The 27,428-nt window shown below is 34.6% G+C and overlaps 1 protein-coding gene across 7 annotated transcripts; it reads right to left on the bottom strand.

The window, feature by feature from the left end:
• Positions 1–329: 329 nt before the first annotated feature.
• Positions 330–20,862, bottom strand: LOC125655362 (prion-like-(Q/N-rich) domain-bearing protein 25). 7 transcript variants are annotated; one of them, XM_056143303.1, is made up of 20 exons: positions 20,835–20,862; positions 19,949–20,024; positions 19,677–19,768; positions 19,359–19,571; positions 19,140–19,241; positions 18,689–18,811; positions 18,407–18,559; positions 17,616–17,759; positions 17,333–17,488; positions 17,095–17,244; positions 16,357–16,506; positions 15,913–16,056; positions 15,324–15,458; positions 12,755–12,898; positions 12,164–12,298; positions 5,722–5,736; positions 5,466–5,580; positions 5,201–5,282; positions 4,576–4,876; positions 330–1,064 (listed from the first exon to the last, which is right to left on the bottom strand). In XM_056143303.1, the coding sequence occupies exons 1-19, from the start codon at positions 20,854–20,856 to the stop codon at positions 4,595–4,597; spliced, it is 2,433 nt and encodes an 810-aa protein (XP_055999278.1). In that variant the 5' UTR covers positions 20,857–20,862; the 3' UTR covers positions 330–1,064; positions 4,576–4,594. The 7 variants fall into 7 exon arrangements, with proteins under 7 accessions (XP_055999278.1, XP_055999277.1, XP_055999279.1 ...); XM_056143302.1 differs by lacking the exon at positions 330–1,064 and having other exon boundaries at positions 4,513–4,876; XM_056143304.1 differs by lacking the exons at positions 330–1,064; positions 18,689–18,811 and having other exon boundaries at positions 4,513–4,876.
• Between the last annotated feature and the right edge of the window lie 6,566 nt (positions 20,863–27,428).

Here is a 27,428-nt window from a genome sequence, read left to right as displayed (position 1 = left end):
ATTTCTAAATGACAAAGATCTAAACGGCCATTACTGGGTATACAATTTGTATGCTTTAAAAGTTGATACGTTGGTTCTCATACATATGATTCTGGGGTGAAACGGCTTCGTGATTTATAGAAATCTAATGTTCCATTTTTCTAATAGTTAATGAATGTTATCACCATATCATTACATTAACGTTTGAAGGCTCAACTATGAAATTTAAATACAAAATATGCATGAGATCGGATATTTCTGCACATACGCACGTTAAAAAGAGAAAAGTAGGTGAAGATATAAGAAATGGTGTGGTTTCATCCCCTGATGGAAAAAAACGAATGAAGCTCGGAATGTGAAATTTAATAGTTTACCATTAATCACAAACACATATAACACACATAACGATGGGAATAAATCAGAAAGAAATTTAGTATGCACTTTAAAATTTCACTCACTACAGCTGCTGCACTTTTAAGATTGGAACGTTTGCAAGGATAACACGATACAATTGCAAGGGTGTTGATGAGATATTAGAGCATTGGTTTAACTGTTTTAAGTACCAACGTGTATATGATTCAGTATGGTGTCTCTTGGTATGTAAACATGCATCAACCTTCGTCCCAGAAAACCATCGTTATATATCGAACCATATTCTGCTTCAACATCCATATTTGACATTCGAGAAGTTCTTCAACGTACATATTTATTTGTTTTACATTCCAAACATTGAAGAATTGTCAAAATGAAGTTATACAATATATGAAAGCTTTACAGATGTAACTATCCCAAATTTAGAGCGTGCTTTCATTCAGGTTCAGTAAAATCATAGAAATCAACTGATTTGTGTTCATCATCAGAACTCTGGACATGCGTTTAGAGACATTTTCCACGACGTCATACACGCCATGACACAATGGTGCTTCCTTTTCATGAAGGTGGTTGTACACGTCATCATAAGGACCCTGCTCTACAAACATTTGCTGAGAGAACGCATTATCTTCCTTTTCCACTGGTTCGTTGAGGTGATTGTATGTGTAATTTGCTAACCTTTGGGTATCTTGTTGAAAAAACGTCAAAGGTTCCTGAAAAACAATATAAAATAAACATAAACGAGAACGAGGTCGTTTTAACAAACATGATTTATTACATTATATGTGGATGATAATGTCATCAACAAATTCGTAAATTGATATTAATTTCAAAATGCCTTATACTGCATGCAGTCTTTTCAGATTTGTGTCATACAACATAATTCCTAATATCGCTGGGCACAGCATAGAAAGTCGACTGAGGATTGATGGCTTCTTGATCAGACTGTACTACAAACCTGGTCACACAAATATTTCAAAGAAATAAATATTAAAAATTAATACAAATAGTGTACAAAGGATAACTATGCAAAAGCATAAAAAAATAAGGAAATGTAATACTACAACTTCCACCTCTGGATAGTAGGTTTCTTCTACATTTACGAACAAGTATTACAATCCAGTAAAATACTCCGAAAAACATAAATCGATATATTATTTCTGAAATAAAAACAATGCAATAATTCACCATCAAAACTTATCCTTTTTACGTTTACGTGAATCATAGATATAAAAAAAAAACAAACAAAAAAACAACAACGTAAAACAAAAAGTAAAACAGTTTTTATATACTTTCATTTCATCCGCCTAAAGGAAAATATGTAAAGTTGAATGAAGCTATTTAAGATTTCATACTCGGCGGGTTGAATAACACGAGAATGTAAAACTCCCTACCAAGCACTCAAATAACAATTAACCATGGCCATGGAATTTTGTGTAAAATGATACTTGTCAATTTTATTCATACGTCGATTTGATATACCCCAGTTAAACGGAAACAAGGGTTTCCTACATCTGATTCGTGTTTAGATATTTTTGTTAAACATCAATACTGACGGCAAACTAACAAACCCCTTCTCCATCGTCAATTTTCCATATTTATATACCATTATTCCCATTGTCACCTGCATCTGTAGTTGATGTATCTGAACTGATTCGATCCAATAGAGCTTTTTCTGTGTATGATCAGCTTCAAATCAAGGTAGACTACTGACTAACACGTTGTGTATATGAAGGGTGTTATGTAAAAACTTATACGGTACCAATTTTGATGCACCAGATACGCATTTCGACAAACAATGTCTCTTCAGTGATACTCAACTGAAATGTTTGAAATTCGAAATAACAATGAAGTTTTAGTGCTACTATAGGGAAAAACAGTGTGCCAAAAAAGTGGAGTCAAATTCTTCTAAGGACAAGAGCTATGCGTGAGGGAGATAATTCTTAATTTTGAAAAGAATTCCTAAATTTTATAACAGCAATTAAATATGCATTCGTATTTTCAAGCTAGTACGTAAGTATTTAGCTACTGGGCTGTAGAGACCCTCGGGGACTAACAGTCCACCAGCAGAGGACTCGACCCAGGGGTCATAATATACAACTTATACAGTACCAATTTTGATGCACCAGATGCGCATTTCGACAAATAAGCAATACAAAATAGATAATTTAGCAAACATGGACCCCTGGACACACCAGAGGCGGGATCAGATAATACGAACATATAAGCGTTGTTGGGAAACGTTTCTTTTAACACTTTTTCTTTAGAATTTAAGTAAATACAAACTGTCGTTAGATCGGTTGATGTCTGACGTGTTTCAAACTAATTCGTTGACCGTTATTGCATACTGATTTTTAATACGGATTATTCCATTTACCTTGTCACGATATAGCGCTCACGGCAGGTGTGGTCAATCAACAGGTGATCCTCACTCCTCCTGGGCACCTGATCCCACGTCTGGTGTATATAGGGGCCGTGTTTACCCTACTCTTAATTTTGTATTATTTATGGGAGTTTTAACATTGATCACTGCTCGTTATCTTCACTTTTCATGCCTATTGCATCGACAACTTTGCATGAATAAGAATCATAAAAGTTAAATTCACGAATAAATAAAAATACAGGTATATTTCATCATACGTGAATGTGTAATCCTAAAAATCACAGTTTTCATAAGATATGACGATTGCATGAAAACTTTAGAGACATATTTTTTATTCCCATCTAGAAGGTTTTGAATATATTTTGCCTCATGAAAGTATGAAATGAGGTCCGATAATTAAGGAGCACAATGTGTGTCCATAGGGATTCCAACTGACTGTTCGAAGACCTGATCATCAAAGACTACAAAGAAAGTCAATGATAAACCCCAGTATATTTTAGTCAGCATTACTTTAGTTCTTGAGAAGTACAACGACAAACAGTGATCAATCTCAAAACTCCTATAAGCAATACAAAATATATACTTGAGCAAACACGGACCCCTGGGCACACTAGAGGCGGGATCAGCTAATACGAACATATGTGCGTTGTTGGGAAACGTTTCTTCAAACACTTTTTCTTCAGAATTTAAGTAAATGCAACTTGTCGTTAGGTCGATTGATGTCTGACGTGTTTCAAACTAATTCGTTGACCGTTATTGCATACTGATTTTTAATACGGATTACTCCATTTACCTTGTCACGATATAGCCCTCACGACAGGTGTGACTAATGAACAGGTGATATTTACTCCTGGGCACTTTTGTATTATTTATGGGAGTTTTAACATTGATCAATGCTCGTTATCTTCAATTTTCATGCATTAACATCGACAACTTTGTATGAATCAGAATTATAAAAGTTAAATTCACGAATAGATAAAAATACAGGTATAGTTCATCATATGTAATCCTAAAAATCACAGCTTTCATAAGATATGACGATCGCATGACAACTTTAGACAGACATGTTTTTGCAAAGTCTCCAAATGTGTGAAATCATACATCTACTATTTAGTATCCCGGTTATGTGAAATACACGTCATTGGGTAGAACTTTATCACAGTCGGATATTAATAAGAAAAAAGAAGCAATTGTTTAATTCAGCATGAAACATTATAACCCGTAAACAATTCATCTTCCATAGAACATGGTTACATCTTCAACAGGTATATACAGGCATCAAACAATATCGAACTTAACAATGTACTTTGTATTGTTCAAATTTAGGATTAGGGGGTTCATGACAGGATAACTACTAGACCACAGTATAAACACATCAGCTAATCACTATGATACACGTTTATAAAATTGATGTGCTGATCTTGGAGTAAAGAACTCTTGTATATTTATACTTGAAATTTGCACTCACTAAAGCAGACGGACCTTTGTAGTTAGAACTCTTGTTCAAATGATACAATTGCATTGTAAGGGTTTTGAAAAAAGATCACTGCATTCATTGATATCAACTGTGAATGATATGTGGTGGTACGTTTACATGCATCAACCTTCGTCCCTGAAAACTAAGTGTGGTAATCTAGTCTGCTTAAAAATTCACCTTTGATATTCGAGAAATCGTAAAACTAATATATATATATATATATATATATATTTTTCACATTCCAACAGTTGAAGAACTGCCAAAATCAAATTATCTTCCTGATTAAAGCAACACGTTCTAATACATTGGTACATAATCTTTGTGATTTGAATATCAACAATTTAAAGAATATAAAAAGCTTTACCCGTGCACATGCTGTATCTTTAACACATGTTAGCATTTATAGGTTCAGCAAAATCATAGAGACCAACAGATTCAGGGTTATCATCAGAACTGTGTGTCATGTCATTAAAGACATTTTCTGTGACGTCATACACGCCTTCACACAATGGGGCATCCTTTTCATGTAGGTGGTTGTACACGTCATCACAAGAGTCCTGCTCAGAATACACATTGTCTTTTTTCTGTTCCTCTGGTTCGTGGAGGTGATTGTACGAGTAATTTGCTACTCTCTGGGTCTCTTTGTGAACAGGCGTTGAAGGTCCCTGAAAAATAAATATAGAATACACATGAAAGGTGAAGATAACGAACAGTGATCAATCTCATAACTCCCATAAGCATTGTAAAATAGAGTATATAAGGAAATTACCTTGCTTTAATAAACATGATGTATTACAATAAATGTTGGTAATAATATCTCAACTTTTTTCCCATTGTATAAAAGATTGATAATCTGTTTTAGATTGTGGGTTTTATTTCATATACTCCCTGTCAATTAGTTTGGAGAAAACCTGACATCGTTCGTTTGACTTGATGTTAATTTCAAAATGTCTTCTGCTACAAGTAGTATTTTGGGTTTCGATTCATACCACATGATTCCCAATGTCGCTGGGCACGGCATACAGAATGGATTGACGGTTGCTGGGTTCTTGATCTGTCTGTACCACAAACCTGGTTACACAAAAATTATACCAAATTAAAACACTAATAACGAGCATCAAGTAACACAATTATATAACAAAGCTGTCATTTGAACATCCTGAACAAGTAACCCTATCACGGAATAATTTAAATATATGTGCAATAAATAACTATAGATAGAATCATAGAATTAAGTCAAATATCATACTGCACCTTCCACTTTTGGATAATGGGTTTCTTCTACATTTACATATAATTATACCAATCAAACAAAATATTCCAAACAGAAGTCCGCCTGCTCCGAACAACATGAATTGATATATCATATCTAAAATGGTAATGATATGATAATTGAAATAATATAAAGATTCAGTCATCAGAAATTGTCATAATCCTTTTGACTTGCACAAGTAGTATAAATATTTAAAAAAAAGAAAATGAACCAAAACCTAGTACAGTTTTTACATACCTTGATTCCATCCACCTAAAATTAAATGTAGTTATTTCAAAATTTCACAGATGGAGGTTTCAATAACATGAAATTATACAAGAGGCCCAAGGGCCTAGAATCGCTCTTCTGATAAATTGTACAACCCCACCATTTCTATTCTTAGCCTCTTAGTATTCTAAATATTTAGTTAAATCCTAAGCATTCAAAAAAAGTAGGTCAATGTGACCTACTTTTTGGTCTACACATTTTGAGAACCCAAGAAATATCAACTGACAAAGTTTGATGATTTTAAGCCAATTCGTATCTGAATATTGAAATATAGCTGTCAAATTCCAATCGTAGGTCATGGTGACCTACTTTTTGGTCAGCGAACTCCGAACATGCAAGACCCATCAACTGACAAAGTTTGATGACTGTAGGTCAAATAGTATCTGAAATATATAAATATAGCCGTCAAATTCCAAAAGTAGGTCAAGGTGACCTATTTTTTTCGTCAACACCCTTCAAACATGCAAGACCCAACAACTGACAAAGTTTGATGACTGTAGGTCAAATAGTATCTGAATTATATAAATATAGCCGTCCAATTCCAAAAGTAGGTCAAGGTGACCTGCTTTTTGTCAACACCCTTTGAACATGCAAGACGCATAAACTGACAAAGTTTGATGACTGTAGGTTAAAAGTATCTGAAATATATAAATATAGGTGTCCAATTCCAAAAGTAGGTCAAGTTGACCTACTTTTTGGTCGAAACCCTTCGAACATGCAAGACCCATCAACTGACAAAGTTTGATGACTGTAGGTCAAATCGTATTTGAAATATATAAATATAGCCGTCAAATTCCAAAAGTAGGTCAAGGTGACCTACTTTTTGGTCGACACACTCCGTTGACTCAAGATGCATCAACTGTCAAAGTTTGATGATTGTAGGTCAATTATTGACTGAAATATATAAATATAACTGTCAAATGCCAAAATTAGGTCACAGTGACCTACTTTTTGGTCAATACACTCCGATGACTCAAGATGCATCAACTGACAAAGTTTGATGATTGTAGGTCAAATACTGTCTGAAATATAGTAATTTAGCTGTCAAATACCAAAAGTAGGTCACGGTGACCTACTTTTTGGTCGACACAAACCGAAGACTGAAGACGCATCAACTGACAAAGTTTGATGATCCTAGGTTTTACAGTGCCCAAAATATGCATCTAAAATTGAAAATGTGAAATTTGAATATCTTCAAAATTCAAAAAGTAGGTCACTGTGACCTACTTTTTTATAAATGTTTCAAGGCCTCAAGATGCATCAACTTACAAGATTTGATGATTCTAAACCTCTCGGTATTTGAAATAACAACTTAAAATATATCTATAAATGATAAGCCATAAAATTCAGAAAGTAGGTCACGGTGACCTATTTTTCACTTGACGCATTTTTAGATCCCATGATCCACCAACTGACAAGTTTTGATGATCATAGGCTTCAAAGTATCCAAGATATGCATCAAAATTAATTTTTAAATAAATTCCTGCAAAATTCAAAAAGTAGGTCACCGTGACCTACTTTTGAGACAACTTGACACAAGGTCCTAAGATGCATCAACTGTCAAAATTTGATGATCCTAGTCCTTATAATGACTAAAATATCTAAGATTTAAGGAATTTAAAAAAAAATTAAATTTAGGTCAACTTTGAAGTGACCTTGAGACCACGCCCTTTGCCCCAGGGTAATGCCTTGAACAATTTTTAATCTACAACATATCCTCATCCTTATGTGTAAGTTTGGTGATAATCTGCCCTGTGGTTCTTGAGAAGAAGATTTTTTAACAACCACTATTTTTTTTGTATTTTCCTGATTATCTCCCCTTGTTAAAGGGTCACATCCCTCTATTTAGTATGTATGAAAGCCCTTGGGCCAATGATACCCTGTAACAAATTTGAAAAAAATTGGCCAAGGGCTTCTTGAGTTATAGCCCTTTTTCTAAAAAGTTTACGCACACCACACACCGCACACCGCACTCCGCACAAATGGCCATAGCATTAGCTCTTTGAGCCTTTGGCTCAGAAGAGCTAAAAACTCCAACTAAGAATTTCAATTAAATATTGATTCACCTCGGAATGCTGCATACATTAATGCTTGTGATATATTTTATAACTTGAGAGTTATGGCAAATGAAGATCCTGAATGCAAATGAAGATACGGAACAGTGATAAATGTTATAACTCCTAGAGGTAATACAAAATCCAAGGTTGGGCAAACGTGAACCTCTTAACACGCCAGATGTGCTATCCGATGCCTAGGAGGAATAGACTTTCCCTGTTGACCGGTCACGCCCGCCGGGAGTTCAAAATGTTGATCTAAATAACTTAGTAATCCGTAATCAATATCTAACCACATGACCTGAATATTCACGCAACGCAAGACATATAATGCAATGGGCTCTCTTAAATAAATCGAATCGACTTAAGAATGAATATGAGTATTTTTCATACATGAAATACCAGCAAAATATTTTATTGTCGAGTTGAAGGCTAAAAGAGATTTTTCCTCACATATAGAGATTTTAGAATTATCCTGTTTCACAAGCATGTCAGCTAATAATGGAGTACAAATTGTGCCCATAGCAAGTCCGTAGAGGCTTCAAAATTAACGAAGGGTTTAATTCAATCGTCCAGGCCCTCTACGAACATTGTAACAGCGCAGTGGTCCTCAACAGTTCTTTCAGACAGCCAGTCAGAGGCGCACAATGACCATGGTCAACAGCTCGATAACATGAGTGCCAACATAACCATTAATGGTGAGCCCTTGGAGGAAGTAACCAGCTTCAAGTACCTAGGATCAACCTTGCCCAAAGATGACACCTGCACAGCAGAAATCCAAAATAGGATTAATTATTCAATTGCTACAATGTCCGACATGGAATCTGAAACAGATAACAGAATCAAAGTATTGAAAACCAAGCGCTTGAGACGACTGACACACATCTCTTTAAAGGAGCACAAGACTAATGACTATGTGCGGAACATGATCAGGTACCTTGTGGATCCTCAAGCACCACTGCTGGTGACAGTTAAACGACGGAAGATGACATGGTTTGGTCCCGTCATACGATGTAACACCCAATATAAAAGAGGAGGACACCGACGGGGTGGCAGAGAAGGAGCTGGGCCGACGTCAAGAAATTTCGATGAGATATCTCATCACGAGAGCTGCTGCATTGTATCAGAACAGCATGGCGAGTTACTACAAGATCTTCCTCAAGTTTACTCATCTGATCCCACTGGTATGTCGAGGGACCCATGTTTGCCCAGTTTAATCTTTTCTTCCTTATAAAAGTTATGAGACTGATCACTGCTCACTTTTTTCACATGTTTACTGATGGCGGTATAATTTGGGGCAAGCACAGCTATCTCTAATTAAACAATAACACAACTTTGAACAACAAAATCTATTTACAGAAAGAAACAAATGAAAATTTACAATGAAAAATATCAATAGTCTCTTTAAACAGTTAACTGCCACTGTTCATTGTCATCATCTTCGAGTTCATCAATGTGTCTAGATATCCATGACAAGTATTAGATGCAGAATATATGCTAATATGATAAAGTTCTAAAAAGGCGTCCGCAATCGTCACTTAGCTGCGATCCCTGGCAGTTCTTGATAGTAGTTGTTGAACATGATATTCCCCTCCTCTTGGGTCTGAATCAAACTGCTAGATACTCATGGATTCCCAGTAATATAGGGTCAAATAATTCACCCGTGGATTTCCGTTGACACACGGTCCAATAATTTAGCATTGATTCCCTCATCCGATTCAATTCAGCAACTTTCCATGATGCTAAAATATGGCAACCATCATAAATTTAGGTAACTAACTATTATATCAAATTGCAAAGATAATGAAGTTGTATAATGAAAAGTAAATATCAAAACGAGTGTATATGTAAAAGCTAACATTGATATTTACAGAAATAGCACACCATGCATTACACCCGTCCATTCGCTTCCGCCCAGGTATGTAGAAGAAAGATTTAAATGTCACAAGAAAATTACAAAACACACTGAAAACTACCTATATATTAGAGAATTTATACATAATGTAACAATAAATTTACATTCTTACGCCACCGCATTTGCATGTAAAATGCCGAGTACTGGCCAAGTTCAAACATAAGAAGGAGTATATACAAACTGTTAAATGAACAAAGATGCACTGCAAATTAATTGTAAAGGTAAAAAAAATATACTTACCGCGGTCTTGTATCCGTCCCCATGCCATACGTAATTTACTAGTATGAGTAATCCGCATCGAACACGTGTCAGCATACAACAAAGTGACACAGCTACCGTCTCACCATTGACGCAGTTCATCCGGGAATAAATACCAACCGATCAAGTTACGATCGGGTGAATTTTACAAGTAATTATGGGAAAGATCGGTGTGTTCGATTTAGTAATCGGGACATAAAAGGTATATGTTCGGGTACAACATATTATACAGGAGTATTTGTGATGTCAAATGTGGGTGTTTTTTTTTTATCTGAAGCTTATTTTCAAAACAATTGGAAAGAGAACATTTAGCATAACTGGAAAACCAAAAATGGAATTAACATCAAGTTCGTTTGAATTACTGTTGTGATAATGAACCATAGAAACAAAGACAATTTTGTTACATGCTTTGTCAGTAGGAAGTAAAAAACACTCCTCGTCTAGGCTGTAAAATTCATCTATCACTTCTGGTTAACTAAACACAGATGGATAGAGGGTACGCATTTTTGTTTGAATGTGTCCAAGACGATCATTTAATATTCAAACATTTAATTATACTTCATTTCTCTACTTGTTTTTTTTTTCTTCTGAAAGTACCGTAGTGACGTTGATATTTTTCTTTGGGTAATCCCCACTATTTCAGTCGATGGAGAGGAAATCACGTGCTTCGAATGTGTGATCCTTGGAGCAAGCTCGTGTCTTTACAACATGAGCTTAGCTCACTATTAATGAAGAATAAATTAATATTTGCTCTAAGGTGAAACCTTATTAAGTTAAATGTTGGACTGTAAGCATACTGCATATTGTAGGCATACTGCAAAGTTTAGCCTTCATTTTCACTTATTTTTTTCATCCCATGATGTCCTCTTGCTTCAAGCTATCTATCGGGAACTGTCCAGGTCACATTGTTGGTTGTTATCTATCTCTCATTTGAATATCAGTAGTTTGATAAGTTGTAACAAGTACTATTACACATGGAGAATACAAACCTAAGGTTGTGTTTTGCTTTTTCTTCTTTAGCATGCATCAAAGTATTGTGTAAAGCATCTGTACTCGATATCATTTATCGATGGACGTGACCTACTTTACGCGGCTGGAAATTTCACGACGTTTTAACTTTAGAATTATATTTGGTAGAGTTCAATAAAAAGGTGTCATAAACCTGTTTACTCTCAACGTATACTTTCTAGAATTTAGACTATCTGGAAATCTGTTTTGGAATGAGTAAACTGTAAGTTTTGTACTAATGAACCCTCTACAGAATTACATTGGATATTGCATAGCGGGGGACTGGACTTCACTACAGAGTTCGAAAGGACTGTAAACAGCTGTAAACAAACAGCTAGCATTATATTTCTAGCCCACTTTAACACATCTAAATCATTATTCATATGCTGCTAAGTTTCCATCTATATCACAGAAATAAATTGTAAAATCTTTTAAATTATGTCTCTGGAGTTTGCTGGACTTGGTTTATTCTGATCCTAGCAGAAAACCAAATGAGAGAATATCAACCCTAACAATTTGCCTTTTGCCAACTAAGTACTTATGATAGGAATTTTGACGTCGTTACGCTTAATACGTTCAGCGATTTTAAATGAATTGGATAATCAAATTACATTCTTTATGAAATATCTAAATTTTGAGGATTGATGGGAGATTTTGATTTGAATTTCGTTACGATCATGGAATTTATGAAAACGTTTCAATTGTTCAAAAACATGCAGCGTTGATTCTTATATGGAAAATCAAAATCGAATCCTCCCTTTCAAAGTAACTATAAAGTTGCTGGGGTTGTTTTCGTTGGTTCCGTGGAAATCCAGGCTAGAATAGGTCCTCAGTGCCCTTTGTTTGTCGTAAAAGGCGATTAAATGGGGCGGTCCTTCGGATTAGACCGCAAAAAATCAAGGTTTTGTGTCACAGCAGGTGTGGCACGATCAAGATCCCGCCCTGTTCAAAGACCATAAGCGTTAAGCACAGGCCTAGATTTTGTAGCCCTTCACCGGCAATGGTAACGTTTCCATGAGTGAAATGTTCTCGAGTGAGCGTTAAACAATATAAAATCAATCAATCAATCTCTTTTCGTTGTAAAACTACATGTGGTATTGAGGAAATACACCATTACAAAAATTATATATGATATTGATAGTTATTATTATTTCATGAACTTATTCTCAAACCTAACCTCTAATACAGCCCTTATCTTCTGTGATGAAGCCGCCATCGCAGGAACACGAACTATTTTCACCACAAACACCAGCATGTAGTGTTTCTGTACACTGTCTGTCAATTTCACATGGTTCACCAAGACCTTTACCAACTGGAAGCGTATCAATAGCAATGTAAAAAATATATTAACACTAATTACATGAAATACAAAAAGGGGATTTCAAACATCATCTTATCATTTACAAAAAAAAACAAACAAAAAAACATGACAATTGCACACATTTTCAAATCTTGAAAGTTTAACATGGTATGCCAATATTTTCAGATAAAAATAAATGCAGGAAAAAGTAGTGCCTCAAAGTAGAAAATAATTTATCAATTCCTGCATCAGGTAAATCCAAGATTTCCAAACACATTTTGTCTCTTAATGTGTTAAACTGTAACAATCAAGCAAATTCAAAACAATATTTCTGCTATTGTTAATTAGATTATCAACGTCAAAGTAAAAGTTCTCTCTCTCTCTCTCTCTCTCTCTCTCTCTCTCTCTCTCTCTCTCTCTCTCTCTCTCTCTCCATTGTAGTTTGAAGATGTACATAAGTATGGTTACCTGCGATACACGTCCCATTAAACTCAAGCATGCCTTCATTGCAAAAGCATAGTGATCTGTTTCCAAACAATCCACACACAGTTGCATTCGTAGTCCCATTACATTGCAAATCATATTCACAGGATTCAAGTAACTGTCTACCAACTGAAATGTAAAGAATGAAAGTTTGAAATGTTTCTTGTATTGTTTATATTGTATTTAACTGACCATTTCACATGGCCTAAAAGAAACATCCGAAAACCAAAGCAGTATATCTAGAAGAAAACATTTATATTCATTTTTGATGGCAGGGTCAACTGAACGAAGTACGTTGACTATATTAGTGCGAATTAATTACATGTAATATAAATCCTGTTAAAGTAAAATACAATGTTTTAATATATATTTATAATTCAATCAGATTTAATTTTAGTTATAAGTATTTCCTTAGTATTTATGACCAATGGATGCTATTAAAGATTCTACATTGTCTTACTCTGCACACATGATGCATTCGCCTATTCAAATCCATGCCAGCAAACACAGCTGTTAAAATAGTTCTCCGTATAGTATTTGCAGACATCTGCATTTTTGTCCTAGTACATTGGTCAAACGCTGTGTGCGTCTCTAATATTTCCTTCCCATCTGATAATTTGATATACTTTGTATATCATCAAGTTTTGAATCGTAACCATTTTATATTGCATAGTCCTATTTCTATTCAGAATTGAGACGAACCTGGATAATGTTACAATGTTCATGATCAATGAGTAACAAACTAATACGAGATACGAGATGTTGACGTAGCAATTTTTCTAATGTTTTCCATGCCTAGGGTTTTAATCTAATTACAGTGAGGCAATATCCGGGAACACTTATATTTGATCCCTTATAAATGAGATTCCGTGATGTCCATATGAGACTGATCACTGTTCGTTATCTTCACCTTTGATGACGATGCATATAAAATTAGTGCATTTTCACTCTTTTCACAACGCACATTCTATTGATAATTTAAGAATAATACCTCGAAATTTGTTTTCACTTTTAGGCTTTTATCGAAATAAATTGTATATAAAATGTAAGTTGAAGATAACGAACAGTAATGAATCTCATAACTCCTGTAAGCAATACAAAATAGATTGCTGGGCAAACACGAAATCTTGGGCATGCTAGAACTGGGATCAGATGCCTGAAAGGAGTAAGCATCTCATGTCGACCGGTCACACCCACCGTGAGTCTTATATTCTGATCAGGTAAACGGAGTTATCTGTACATGTAGTAATCAAAATCAGTGTACCAGGAACGGTCTAACAAACGGTAAGAAACACGTCAGCCAACATTCGAAACAATTAGCAGACTACATCATTATAACGACCATAGCATTTGTAAAATGCTGACTTTTAATCAAAACTGTTGAAACCCCTGTATCATCAACTTGTTTGTCAGTAGCCTGCCTCGATTTAAAAACTGGACATACAAAGAACAAGAGCTTGAGATATATAAACACCATATGCAGGTGACAACAGAATATTGCTACATAAATATGAAACGTTGACAATGGAGAAGCTAAAATCATCCCGTTTGTCATACAGTTGAGTTGTCAGTTTGCCGTTAATGTCTACGTTCAATAAAATATCTAAGTATGAAGCAGAAATGGAAGTGAACATACAATCAAAACCTAAGATTATGTTTTGCTTCGTCTTCCAAATCATGTATCAAAGTGTTCTGTAAAATATTTGTACTCTATTTCATCTATCGATGGATGTGATCTAGTTGAAGCCTCTGGTGGTTTTTTAAGTTCTAACCTTTATAACGAGGTTTGGTAGAGATCAATAGAAATGTGACGTTATAAACCTGTTTACTCTCAGTGTTTGCTTTACAGCATTTGATTTTGTAGTCATCGGTTTTACAATGAGTAGACAGTAAGTTTTGTAATGATAAACTTTTTTTTTTTCAAAATTACATGGATATTACATAACTGGTATCTGGACTTTACGGCTGATGTTGATGGGCTCCAAACAGGTTTATTATCATGTGTGAATTTAACTCGGCGGTAGACAAACAGGAAGCATTCCTTTGCGTACTTTAATTCAATTAATTCATTATACACGCGTCGCTAAATTTCCCTGTAAATAATTGCTGTGGATTGTTAAATCGTTAAAATTCTCTTCCTGGAGTTTACTAGATTTGGGTTTATTCTGATCCTAACACAGTACCAAATAAGAAAATACCAACCCTGACAAGTTTGCATTTTGCCAACTAGGTAGTCATCATAGGAATTCTGACATCGTAATGCTTGATAGGTCCAGCAATTTTAAATGAAATGGATATTCAAATCATATCATTGATGAAAAACTCTGAGCATTTATGGGACATTTTGATTTGAATTTCGTTACGATCATCGAAATTATGAAAACGCTTTAATTATTTAAAAACTTGAAACATTGGCTTTTAAATGGAAGATCGAAATCGAATATTCCCTCATCAAAACTACATGTATCATTGACGAAATACATCATTACGAAAGTTATATATAATATTGATAGGTATTACTAGTTCATACAATTACTTTTCGTTCAAGCCTAACCTCTAATACAGTCTTTGTCTTCTCTGATGAACCCGTTATCGCAGGAACACGAACTATTTTCACCACAAACACCAGCATATAGTGTTTCTGTACACTGTCTGTCAATTTCACATGATTCACCAAGGTATTTACCAGCTGAAAGAGTATCAATAGCAATGTAAGAAATGTATGAACACTAATTATATTCAATCCATATAGGGGATTTCCAACACCATCTTATCATCTACAAAAACATGACAGTTGCACACGTTTTCAAATTTTGATAGTTTAACATGCTATGCCAATATTTTGAGATAAGTAGAAATAAATACAGCAAAAATGGTTCCGTAAAGTAGAAAACCATTTATCAATTCCCGCATCATGTAAATTCACCACTTTCCTCAACATGTTTTGTCTCTGTATAACTGTAACTATCAATAGAATCCTAAACAATATTTCTGCCACTGTTAATTACGTTATAAACGCCAGAGGTTGAACGATATAAATAAATCTCATTCTCTCTCTCTCTCTCTCTCTCTCTCTCTCTCTCTCTCTCTCTCTCTCTCTCTCTCTCTCTCTCTAGTTTAAAGATGTACAGAGCTAGTGTTACCTTCGATACACGCCCCATTAAAATCAAGCATGCCTTTATCGCAAAAGCATAGTGATCTGTTTCCAAATAATCCACACACAGTTGCATTTGCAGTCCCGTTACATTGCAAATCATACTCACAGGTTTCAAGTAACTGTCTACCAACTGAAATGTATAGAATGAAAATTTCAAATGTTTCTTTCATTGTTTGTTGTATCAACGGCCGTATCAACAACTGACCATTGCACATCGCCAAAATGAAATATCCGAGAAACGAAGCAGTGTATTAAAAAGAATTTATTGACTTTCGTTTCTGATGACAGGGTCAATTGCCCAAAGTACGTTCACTACATTAGTGCGAATTAATTACATGTAATATCACTCCTAGTACAGCTAATAGTTTAATCAAGTATAAATCTTAGTTTATGACTAATGGATGCTTTTTAAGATTTTGCATTGTCTTACTTGGTACACATGATGCATTCACCCATTCAAATCCATCCCTGCAAGCACAGCTGTTAGCTTGTGTCTCTGTTTTGTATTTGCACACATCTGCATTTTTCGTCCTAGTGCATTGGGCATTCAGTGTGCACGTCTCAAATATATCCTTCCCAACTGATAATTTGATAAACTTTGTATATCACCAAGTTTTGAAACATGGTCATTTTCTTTTACATAGTGCTATTTCTATTCAGAATTGAGACAAATTTGGTTAATGCTAAAATGCTCATGATCAATGAGTTACGAACTAATACGAGATGTTGACGGAACAATTTTCTGATGTATTCTGTACCTATTGTTTTTCTAATTACACCTATATCTAATTCCTTATCACCAAGATTCCCTGAAATCCATATGAGGACGCATATACAAAGAGAGTGTATTTGCACTTATTTCACTACACACATTTTATTAATAATTTCAGAATAATACCTCGAAATTTGTTTTCACTTTTAGATTTTCATCGGAATAAATTGTACATAACTATGCTATCACTGTATATATAACCAACAATATCATATAACAAATAATAACAAATGACCAGAGTTACTAATCATCTCTATTAAATTTGGGATCCTTTTGGAATGCATATGTTGATATCATTTTCAACACAAACGTGCTACCTATAAATAAAAATGCACTGAACAATATCGTATATTCGCTATGTTGGGCGTGAGTTCTTATTTTTATATTTGCTCATACCTTTGTGACATGTTAAGGAAGCCATGTTCTCTATGTATTGAGATCCACAGACACACACCTTTCTATCACCAACTGTTCTGCATATCCCCAAACCCAACGTTCCATTACACTGATCATTTACTTCGCAAGTCTCAAAAAGCTTTTTGTTAACTATAATACAAGTATAAGATTAATTCTTCCAATTTTTCTAAATAAAAATTGAAAAGCAAATGAATTTGTTCCTACAGAAATGCCAAACCTGGTAAACAAAATGAAGCATTTTTCAGAAATCCCTCATTGCAGGCACATGTTTGAGACTTTGTACCGTTGCCCTCACTGTAGACACATCTCCCGCCATTTTTTGTACCGGTGCATTCTTCATGCATTGTACACGACTCCCCTATGACTGACCCAACTGTTAACAAATCAGCAAATATGAATGAATATTAACCTTAACGATCATTATAATCTAAAATAATTTGACGATGTCCCTTCCATTTTGATAGTATCTTATCGTTAAAAAATAATGTTATACATCAAACCTTTTATACAAACGTCTCGAATGACTGTATGATTATCCGGACAGTGACACATTTGTATACCAGCGATGACCTTACACTCCCGTGCCCCGTAACTTCCTGTACATTGTTTGTGTGATTCACAAGATTGGAAAAGGCGTCGACTACCTATAATGGTGATAAAACCTCTATAATTACCACCAAAAATCAACTTCCCCATGGTATGCGTAACATTTTATCATACAAACCGTGGGATATTCTAAAGGGATTTCAGTCATTTCGTTTGAACTATTCTCATCACTTAATATACAACATGTATTTTTTCTTTCAATTATTCGAAGCCAAATCATGTAGGCAGTAAAACTTTATATCATCGTTATCATTTGATATTTCAAAATTGTACTGCTTTCAATTGTTCATGTAGTTTGGACTGGTTTGTTTTATCTTAAAAGACGTATTGTCATCAAATCACAATAGATTTACGATAAATATACTGTAGATTCATTTCAATTCGTGGAGGCAAGCTTGTTCGTGGGACGTAATTTCGTGAATAAGCTTTACGATGTTACTAGGAGAGATAACTCTACTTGGTTTAGAAAATGTTCGAGGAGACGTAAATTCGTTGATGCGAGTGACCCACGAAATCCACTCACGAACAATGATGATTCCATTTCTGAACACTGTAATAGCTGGAGAAAATTGCATACAGAAATGACATGTAAATAAAATACTTTCTCATTATTATTTCTTTTTGTTATCGGATTTTAAATCCTTCATGAAAGGTGTTACACTTATTGCGTTTTGAACAGATATACCTTGTAAACAATTGGAACCATTTTGAAAGAACCCTGGGTTGCAGGAACAGACACTACGATCTGGTATATGTTTTTTCTGTTGACACCTCCCAGCGTTTGCAGTACCGGTGCACTGACGGTCGTGAGAGCATGATTCGTTCAAAGACATCCCAACTGTACAAGGTAAAACAATGAAAACAATTATGTTGATTTCAGGAGTTGTTTTACTTCCAAACATGCAATTAAACCTAGCAGAACACTAGTGTCTATGATTTGTTCTCTTTATGTGTAATATCTACTAACCAGGCAAGCATTTACCACCGATGACTTTAAATCCTTTCTTGCAATGGCAGATCCTATTTTTGCATTTAGTGGTTTGTGTACACAGCATTTCTTTGTCACAGGATTCAAAAAGATTGCGCCTTGCTTATATCAAAATGAAAATTAAAGTATTGAAAATCTTATGTACTCTGTTTTACCGGGCTAAATAGATGTCTCTTTATAGCTTTGATCAGTGATAGATTAACCATAGTTCTGTGATGTTTCATTGAGTATCAAATGATCAGATCTCACTAAATGAAATACCACATTTCGTCAGAAACGACCATAAAGTATTATTCCAATATATTCACAATCGTTGACACTTTATTAGCAAATTCACAAAGTCTGATTCCCAAGAAATTTGATGAGACACATTCTAATTATCATTTTAGAATGAAATAATTCAAATAGCCAATGATAAAGTATTATCTACCAATACAAAGTCCTTTTTCACTTTCATCCTGAAATAGCTTTCTGCAGAATTCTTTTTCAGTGTTGCAGCCTATTCCATCTTCGCATATATTTCCGCTATGTGCTGAAATATAAGAAGGAAGGGAAATTAAAACATTAATATGATAGCAATGCATGAATTTAATTTAATACGCATGTATATTATGGATTGTTAATAGGAGAATATATGTGTACATATTACCTTTTGTAAGTTGACATGAGGCATGAATTTGAATTCCGTTGAATGAGCTGTTTCCTTTGCATTGGTTAGACATCACAGAAAATTCATATTTCTTGACATTGGCATAAAGCCTCACAACAACACCGCTAAGCCGAAGACTTTCGTTTGATGACAAATGGTCGAACGAAGTGAGAAGTATGCAAGTCTCCTCATTTTGATGGTATGCAGATTTGTCTAAAATGTTGCAGGTAAGAATGGTGTGAAACATGATACAGAAAATCTGAAACACCTACATGTCATTTCCTATTTCTTTGGATTTTATTTGAGATTACACAATACCTTGTCGAATTAGTGATGGAATTTCTTGTAGAAAAAAATCACAACTTTGATTGCTATGTACAAACCGGATGATATCTTTAAATCTGAACTCCCTGTAAATGACAAGAATTGCTTATTTTGTCGTGAATTCCTGTTACGATTTCGGCAAAAAGTTATTAAAGCCTTAAATTATTTTACTCTTTCTGTTTGCTAAAATAAATTAATCGACGATTTAACAATGTTGAATATCGATGTTTATGAAAGCAGTAAAATTATTTCAAAGGAAATCTTACTCTTGGAAATATGGAAAATGCTTGGAGCTGGAAGGCAACAACATTCCATCCATACCGATCACAAATAGAAATATATCTATAAAATTACAAGGAAACGATGGATTTAAGAGTAGAGGTATACCAAGGCAAATTATAAGGATTTTCTCCGTAAATTTCAAAAATTGAATTAACATTATGTAATATTTAGGATCACAAATATATTATTCCTCATAGATTTAGGAAGCAAAAGTGAAGTTAAAACACCAGTGATCAATATCAAAACTTCAACATGAATCCTGGAAACAATTGAGTTGGGTACAGGTGCCTAGGAGGAGTACACATCCATTTTTCAACGGTCACACCCTCCTTGATCCATACATTATCACCGCGTTCGTTCTTTAGATATCAATAATCGATTATATATTGAGTTATATAGTTTTATCCTGATGTTGTTTGATAAAAACACATTTAATACGTTATACTGATCTAATTTGTAATACGAGTTTTCAGCGGGTTGAATGTCACCTGGTGTTTTTCATACGAATTTTACATGCTGAGTTTGATTACAGAACATTATGTTTACATGATCTCGGCGGGCGTGTCTGGTCAACATTGGATGTTTACTCCTACTATGAACGTAATTCCATCTCTGACATCCTCAGAAATCCGCGTTTATCCATCTCTTAATTCCGTATACTGTATGATTTATAAGATTCATCACTCTTCGTTATTATCAATTCCTCATTTTTCCTCAGTTTTTAGGTGCGTGTAAGTAAAGATGTTGGAAGACATTTTGCATTACAGAGTTTTATAGAGATTCAATGTATTAAATTTTCGGTTGAATGTGAACTACGTTGATAGATATTACTAAAGCAAAATAACTGTATTGGGATAACTAGTTACTTACCGACTAACTCCCTTCCTCTCATCTTGGCTGTCTGTCTAATTCAGTTTATCACTTATTAATTATATAGCAAAACGTACACATCCACTTATGCACATTTGAATTATGAATATGTTTACGTGCCAAACACGATCGCTTCCTTATTGTTATACTTCGTACCATTTACAATTAAGGAAATGACCATTATTATTTTTTTTATTTTAACAGCTGCATTTTGTGTATAATATCGTATCTGATACTTTCATTATCAGCTGCATACGGGTTATGTTTCTCACCTGATTAGATATGCATACCATGTTCTAGGTTTACCTGACTAAAACAAACATCTAGTGGCGGTTGGATCTTGTCAACAGAGGATGATTTCTCTTCCTAGACACCTGATCCCACATTAGAAAATTCCAATGGCCCGTGTTTTCCCTATTATCAATTATTCTTATAATTTTCTTATTATTTGTCCACTTCCGTCCAAATAAATCCAGAGGAAATTGTCACAAGAAAATAACCATTAATTTTTTTATTTTTACAGCTGTATTTTGTGTATAAAATCTCATCTCGTACTTTTGGTATCACCTGCATAGAGGGTTTATATCTCTCAGCTTATTGTCGCAGACAATATTCTACGTTTACCTGACTAAAACAAATACTTAGTGGCGCATGGATCCTGTCAACAGGGAATGATTTCTTTTCCTAGACTCTTGATCTCACATCGAGGCAGGTTATTGATAAACAAGTTGATGATGCAGGTGTTTCAACAGTCTCGTTTAAAGTCAGCATTACGCAAATTATCTGGTCGTTATAACAATCTAGTATGCCAATACAACCTATCATTGGGTCGAATATTGTCTAACTTGTTTCATTCCGATTGTTAGGCCGTTCTTGGCACACTGATTTTGACTACAGATAATTCCGTTTACCTGATCATTGTATAGGGCTCAAGGCGGGTACGACCGCTCGACAGGGAATGTTTACTCCTCCTAGGCACCTGTTCTCACCTCTGGTATATCCAGGGGTCCGTATTTGCCCAACTCTCTATTTTGTATTGCTTATAGGAGTTATGAGATTGAAAACTATTTGTTATATTGATCTTTCATCAGGAAATTCCAAGGGCCCGTGTTTTCCCTATTATCAATGCTTCTTAGTATTTTTCCACCTCAGTCTAAAAAGAATCCAAAAGAGTTTATCGCACGATAAAGATGCCTAACTAAAATTAAAACCATTCGAAGTAAACGTTTTCTTTTAAACATTACGTGTACGGGTTCTGGGTTAAAGTGAACCTTTTTTTTATTCGAATAGGATAATTCAGAGATACAATCAGACAGTATTTCACGGCAGTGTTTTATGTAATCATATGTTTTACAAGAAACATTAACTCTGCTATGGGTTAAATATGAAAGGAAAAACATTGACACTTTGTCAGAATGTATATACACTATCAGATAGATAATATGAGGAATATTCACCGCCGTTTGCTGAAAAGTTTGCAGCAACATGTCTTTTTCCGGATTTTCTGACACCATAACATCCTAAGTTGAAATTCAGAATATCAGCAAAGTACACACCGTACGATCAACAAAGTAGTTTTGGCAAGGTATATGCATGATCATTCCAATGAAAATATTTTCAAAAGATGTTAGATCCGCTCACACAATTGTTAAACAAATATGCGTATCGAACGTGTGAGCAGATAGGCAACACATACTTGCGATAAGATTGTCCCATTGTCATTTTTTATTTTACCTGTGACAAAAAACCCTGAGTGTCTATCATTCATTATTTCATGCCCCTGGATTCAAATAGGATATATCCTTGTTGGCCTGTCCGTCTGTCTATATGTCTATATAAGGCAAAATACTTTAACTTTAGTCAGATCTTTTAAAGCTTTCATATTTAGTATTTGTATTTCTTGGAACAAGACTTTTCCATTGACACCAAACTTGTTGACCTGATTACCTTAGCATTGACCTTTGACCTACCTTTAGACAATTCGACCTGTTTTTATATTCATATGAAGCAGAATTTATTCAAAAACTTTGACGTGAGAGGAACAAATTCTTGTTGTGGCCTTTAAAGAGACATTTATCTATATCGACGAGGTGATACATGTATATATTAACAATGCTAATTTTCATTCACATGTCGAATTGATATATCACTGTGACCTCGAAATAAAATACACCACAGAGTCATCCACGTCTGCTTCATACTTAGATATTTTATTGAAAATATATCTTAACAGCAAACTAACAACTCAACTTTATGATAAACGGGATGGTTTCAAATAACGTATGTAAAACATGATTTGGAAGGAATAGCATCCAAGACTCGTGCTGGTTTAAAGAGTCTGTGATTGGCAACATCCATAATCATAGAGTTCAGTCTATATTCAGGTGATGAAAAATCCAAGTATAGACTATTTGTGACTTCTTAAAATAACGTATGTAAAACTCTCAATGAAACAGTGTAAAGTTTCGTACGAATATGGTGTGGACCTAATTGTCTGTTGCCGTATGGTAAAAGTGATTCAAAAGTGACATCATTTATACTTGGTCTTTTATATGAACGATGTCCATGACTGTGTTTCCGTCTTTGAGTATTGGGGAAAACTCCCATCGCATTCATGTTATTTCCTTGTGGATTATTCAAATTTCCCACTACATATACATTATCCTTGCATCCATAAGGAAATGTAGTGCCTAGGATCCTGATCCAGTTATCTTATTGTTGTCTACGAATTGGGATACTTATAATTGAATTGTTTTTTTTTTTATGGTATTTTTTGTTCCAAAATCCTTTCCCTCATGGACAAGATACGGTGGTCCGATGAATTGAAATGCTTGTAAAGAAGTTTGTTAACACCATTATTTATTTTGAAATATGTGCCCCGGTATTCGTTTATTAAGTGAACCCTTAGTTTATCCCATATAGATTAAGCCACACAGGTTACACTCAATAGCGTAAACAACGTTAAAGGATTTACAAGTCAAATTATCAAAAGTTTTAGTACAGAAACTACGTCCAGTGAGATTACTACTAAATGAATTTCAAGTGATCATTATAACACAGGTTTTACAGAACATATCGAAGTGGGGCACATTGGATCTGAAAAAGAATCATCAAAAACATCGCTTAAAAAAACATAACAGTCCTTAATTTGGGGTATAGGAATTTTTGTTTCTTTACCAAAGCAGACAATTTGACGATTGTACACATAACACATTTTTTAAGAATGTTACAGATTCTGACCACTTGCAGCTAGAAAGTATTCTTTGGAAATACAAATGATTGATAATATGAAGTCGCGTGACAAAAGAAGCAAGCCAACAAAGGGCTAAATTTGGCCCCGTCACAAAAATTGATGACATTGGTGGAATATAATGTTAAAGCATCATAATTCAAATATCAGAAGGAATTATTCCAAAATATTTGTAAATATTGGATTGCAATGGGTCAGATATCAGTATATCATAATGCAATTTTGTCAAAAAATGCGAAAAGAACTCCTTTACTTTTTCTGTTTTTCATAAAAACCAAACATTGCTTTTCATAGATACATTTGGTTCTTGTCAAATAAATTACAATATATTGCTGTTATTTAAACATAAATATGATAGTGTAAACTTGTTAATCGTCAGATATCGTACATGTAAAATATTGCAGTTTATAACAAAACAGTTGTTACATGAAAATAATCCAAAAATGTACAATCCGTGAATACATACTTTTAATTTTCAAGACGTATATCTGTTGGAAATACAAAGTGTAAATTGAACTTGAAATACGTTGGAATACAAGACTAAACTCTTTGATTACGTTCTATTCCTTTGTATGTAAAGTTACGCTTAAGGAACTGGCGGTACGGTATCATCCATCACTCGCGGGGGCTTAAATAGCCTGTGATTGGCAACTTCAATATCAACACCAATACCACCTATCATTGGGTAAAATGCTGTGTAACGTGTTTCATACACTGATTTTGACTATGGTTAACTCCGTTTTCCCCATCAATATATAGGGCTCACGGTGGGTATGACCGGTCGACAGGGGAGGCTTACTCCCCCTATGCACATGATACCACATCTGATGTGTCCAGTACTCCGTGTTTGCCCAACTATCTATTTTGTATTGCTTATGGGATTGATGAGATTGATCACTGTTCGTTATCTTCGCCTTTCATCCATAATCATAGAGTTCAATCTATTTTCTAGTGTTGAACAGTCCAAATATAAACTAGCTCTGACTTCTTTAATTAAACTCTCAATGAAACAGAGTAAAGGTTTGAGCGAATATGATGTGGATCGAACTGTCTGTTGACGTAAGTCAAAAGTGAATCAAGCATGACAGCATGTATACTTGGTTTATTATATGAACGATGTCCATGGGGTATTGGGAATTAGTCCCATCATATTCACGTTACTTCTTTGTGTACTCATCAAATGTTCAACATCATATATATTATCATTGCATCCATAAGAAATTACAGTACTTAGAGTCCTGATCCAGTGATCTTTTCGTTGTCTACGAAAAAGGGTACTTAATGTTGGATCATTTTTTTCTAATATCCTGACCCTCATCAACAAGATGGAGTGATATGGAAAATTAATGTGTTTATAGAGAAGGGATTTACTAGCATTATTTATTCGAAATCTGTGCCCCGATATTATTATTACCAACATTATTTATTTGAAATCTGGGTTCCGATATTAATTGATTAAACGAGCCCTTGGTTCCTTTCTTATCACATGTTTATATCCCCCGGTTATTTATCTAGGTCACTGCGTTGTTCAGAAGTTTATATCTATATTGTACTTTTTATCTACGTCACTGTGTCGTTCAGAAGTTTGTTTCCTGAAATTTGTGACGTCACAAACAGCGTAGGAAAACATTATAATAACGACAATTCATGTAATAAGTGATATTAACTGGATAGAGGAGTAACCCTATGATAAATCTATTTAACTCGTGGTTCGTGCACGACAGACAGGATATTACACAGTGTTAACGTGTACTTATCAATCCTACAATATACAGGGGTGCTTACTCCTCCTAGGCACCTGATCCCACCTCTGGTGTGTCCAGGGGTCCATGTTTGCGCATCTATATATATTGTATTGCTTATAGGAGTTATGATTGATCACTGTTCGTTATCTTTATTTTTCATGTTTATTAATGTTCGGTATATGTGATTATAATCTCGCAGGTCTACTGGAAGTGAATTGAACCAACGATGTTATCAATTTTTCATTAACTATTTATTTCTATTCAAGATATCGGAGTGTGCAAGTTATTTTGTTAGTGAATGTGCAAACATTTTGTAGTTGGTCATTGGGAATCGAAGAGATGCGACTTCCTTTTTTTGTTGATAGTGTTTGCTCTGTAAATATCCGATGTAATCTAATTTGTAAACATCTTTAATCTAAAATACTCCTGATATTGTCAATGTAGACAACGATTCTACACTTATCATGATAGAAATCATGTAATCAAAATGATAGAAATTAAAATTATACAGAAATTATTTTTTTAACTGAAAGATGTTTGTAAACATGACACACCGGGCTTCATCTTAATTTAATAACGGGGTGCACATTCACAATGAATCATATGACGGTATATACATGCAATGACATCTGTACGATACTTATGCTCAGGTAAGTCCTGTTTTGACACTTGAAGACGTTTCACATGAGGCGTTTACTCTTTCTCCAATCATTCGTGTGGTAGTTCACCGTTGCTTAAGCATTTCAGAGATTCACACACGCACTTGAAGACTAAAAATGAAGATTGTAACACATGAATAATTCATCTTAGTTTTCGAACAATTTCACCAAAGCATGTACTTTTTTGTTTTGTTAATCTAAGACCTAATTGCCTTTACGCTGAGCATATCATTTTGCTTGTTTTGAAACACCTTTCCGATTCGATCCGGAATAAAATCGTCTACGACGCAATTGTTTTTGGTGTGCTTTTTTTCATGAACAAGTTTTGTTGTCCCTTTCGTTCTCGACTGAGCGACATGTGATATACAGGCGAGTTCAGTATGATAATACAGAAACGAACGGTTAGAGGAAACGAAAGTTTAATCAAGGACAAACAGTTTTAGATAATCAAAAATAGAACGATTTCGTCTTAGTACGAAACGTTTTGGCCTGGGAATGCTACACTGCATGGTTCGAATGGAACGGTTTTGTTTGAGAACGATTCTAGTGGAGAACGGAACGGTTGATTTGATGTAGTTGTACGTTTCAGGGTTTGTACACATAATATGGGGTATCTAGGATATGAAAGACACGTCACAGGGCAGACATTCATCACAATCGAGTATTGATTAAAAATGGAATAAGGGAATCACAATGATGCACATTTTTCAAATCATTGCTGCATATGTGTGAGTATGTATAATAATTGTACACCAATTGTATTGAAACATCACATATGGAATAAAATTTTGGCGAATATGAGGGTTTAAGGTTTCATATCCGAGTGTATTTAAATTTATTCAACCTTTCAAGAATTTCAAGGATGAAAGTGTTGCAAATTTACCTTTGATTCGATTTATCGAAGTGCGACAATAACAATTCTAATTGAATTTTAGCATAC

The sequence above is a fragment of the Ostrea edulis genome, chromosome 7 (assembly GCF_947568905.1).
Source record: "Ostrea edulis chromosome 7, xbOstEdul1.1, whole genome shotgun sequence".
NCBI lineage: Eukaryota > Metazoa > Mollusca > Bivalvia > Ostreida > Ostreidae > Ostrea > Ostrea edulis.
This window is presented reverse-complemented; position numbering and strand designations above follow the sequence as displayed.

Coding starts and splice junctions, on each gene's coding strand:
- LOC125655362 (XM_056143303.1), bottom strand. CDS start 20,856: ATGAGAGGAAGGGAGTTAGTCG. Junction 16,057..16,356: donor GAATGCATCATGTGTACCAA/GTAAGACAATGC, acceptor TATACATTTCAG/TTGGTAGACAGTTACTTGAA. Junction 12,299..12,754: donor TAATGGGACGTGTATCGCAG/GTAACCATACTT, acceptor ATACGCTTCCAG/TTGGTAAAGGTCTTGGTGAA.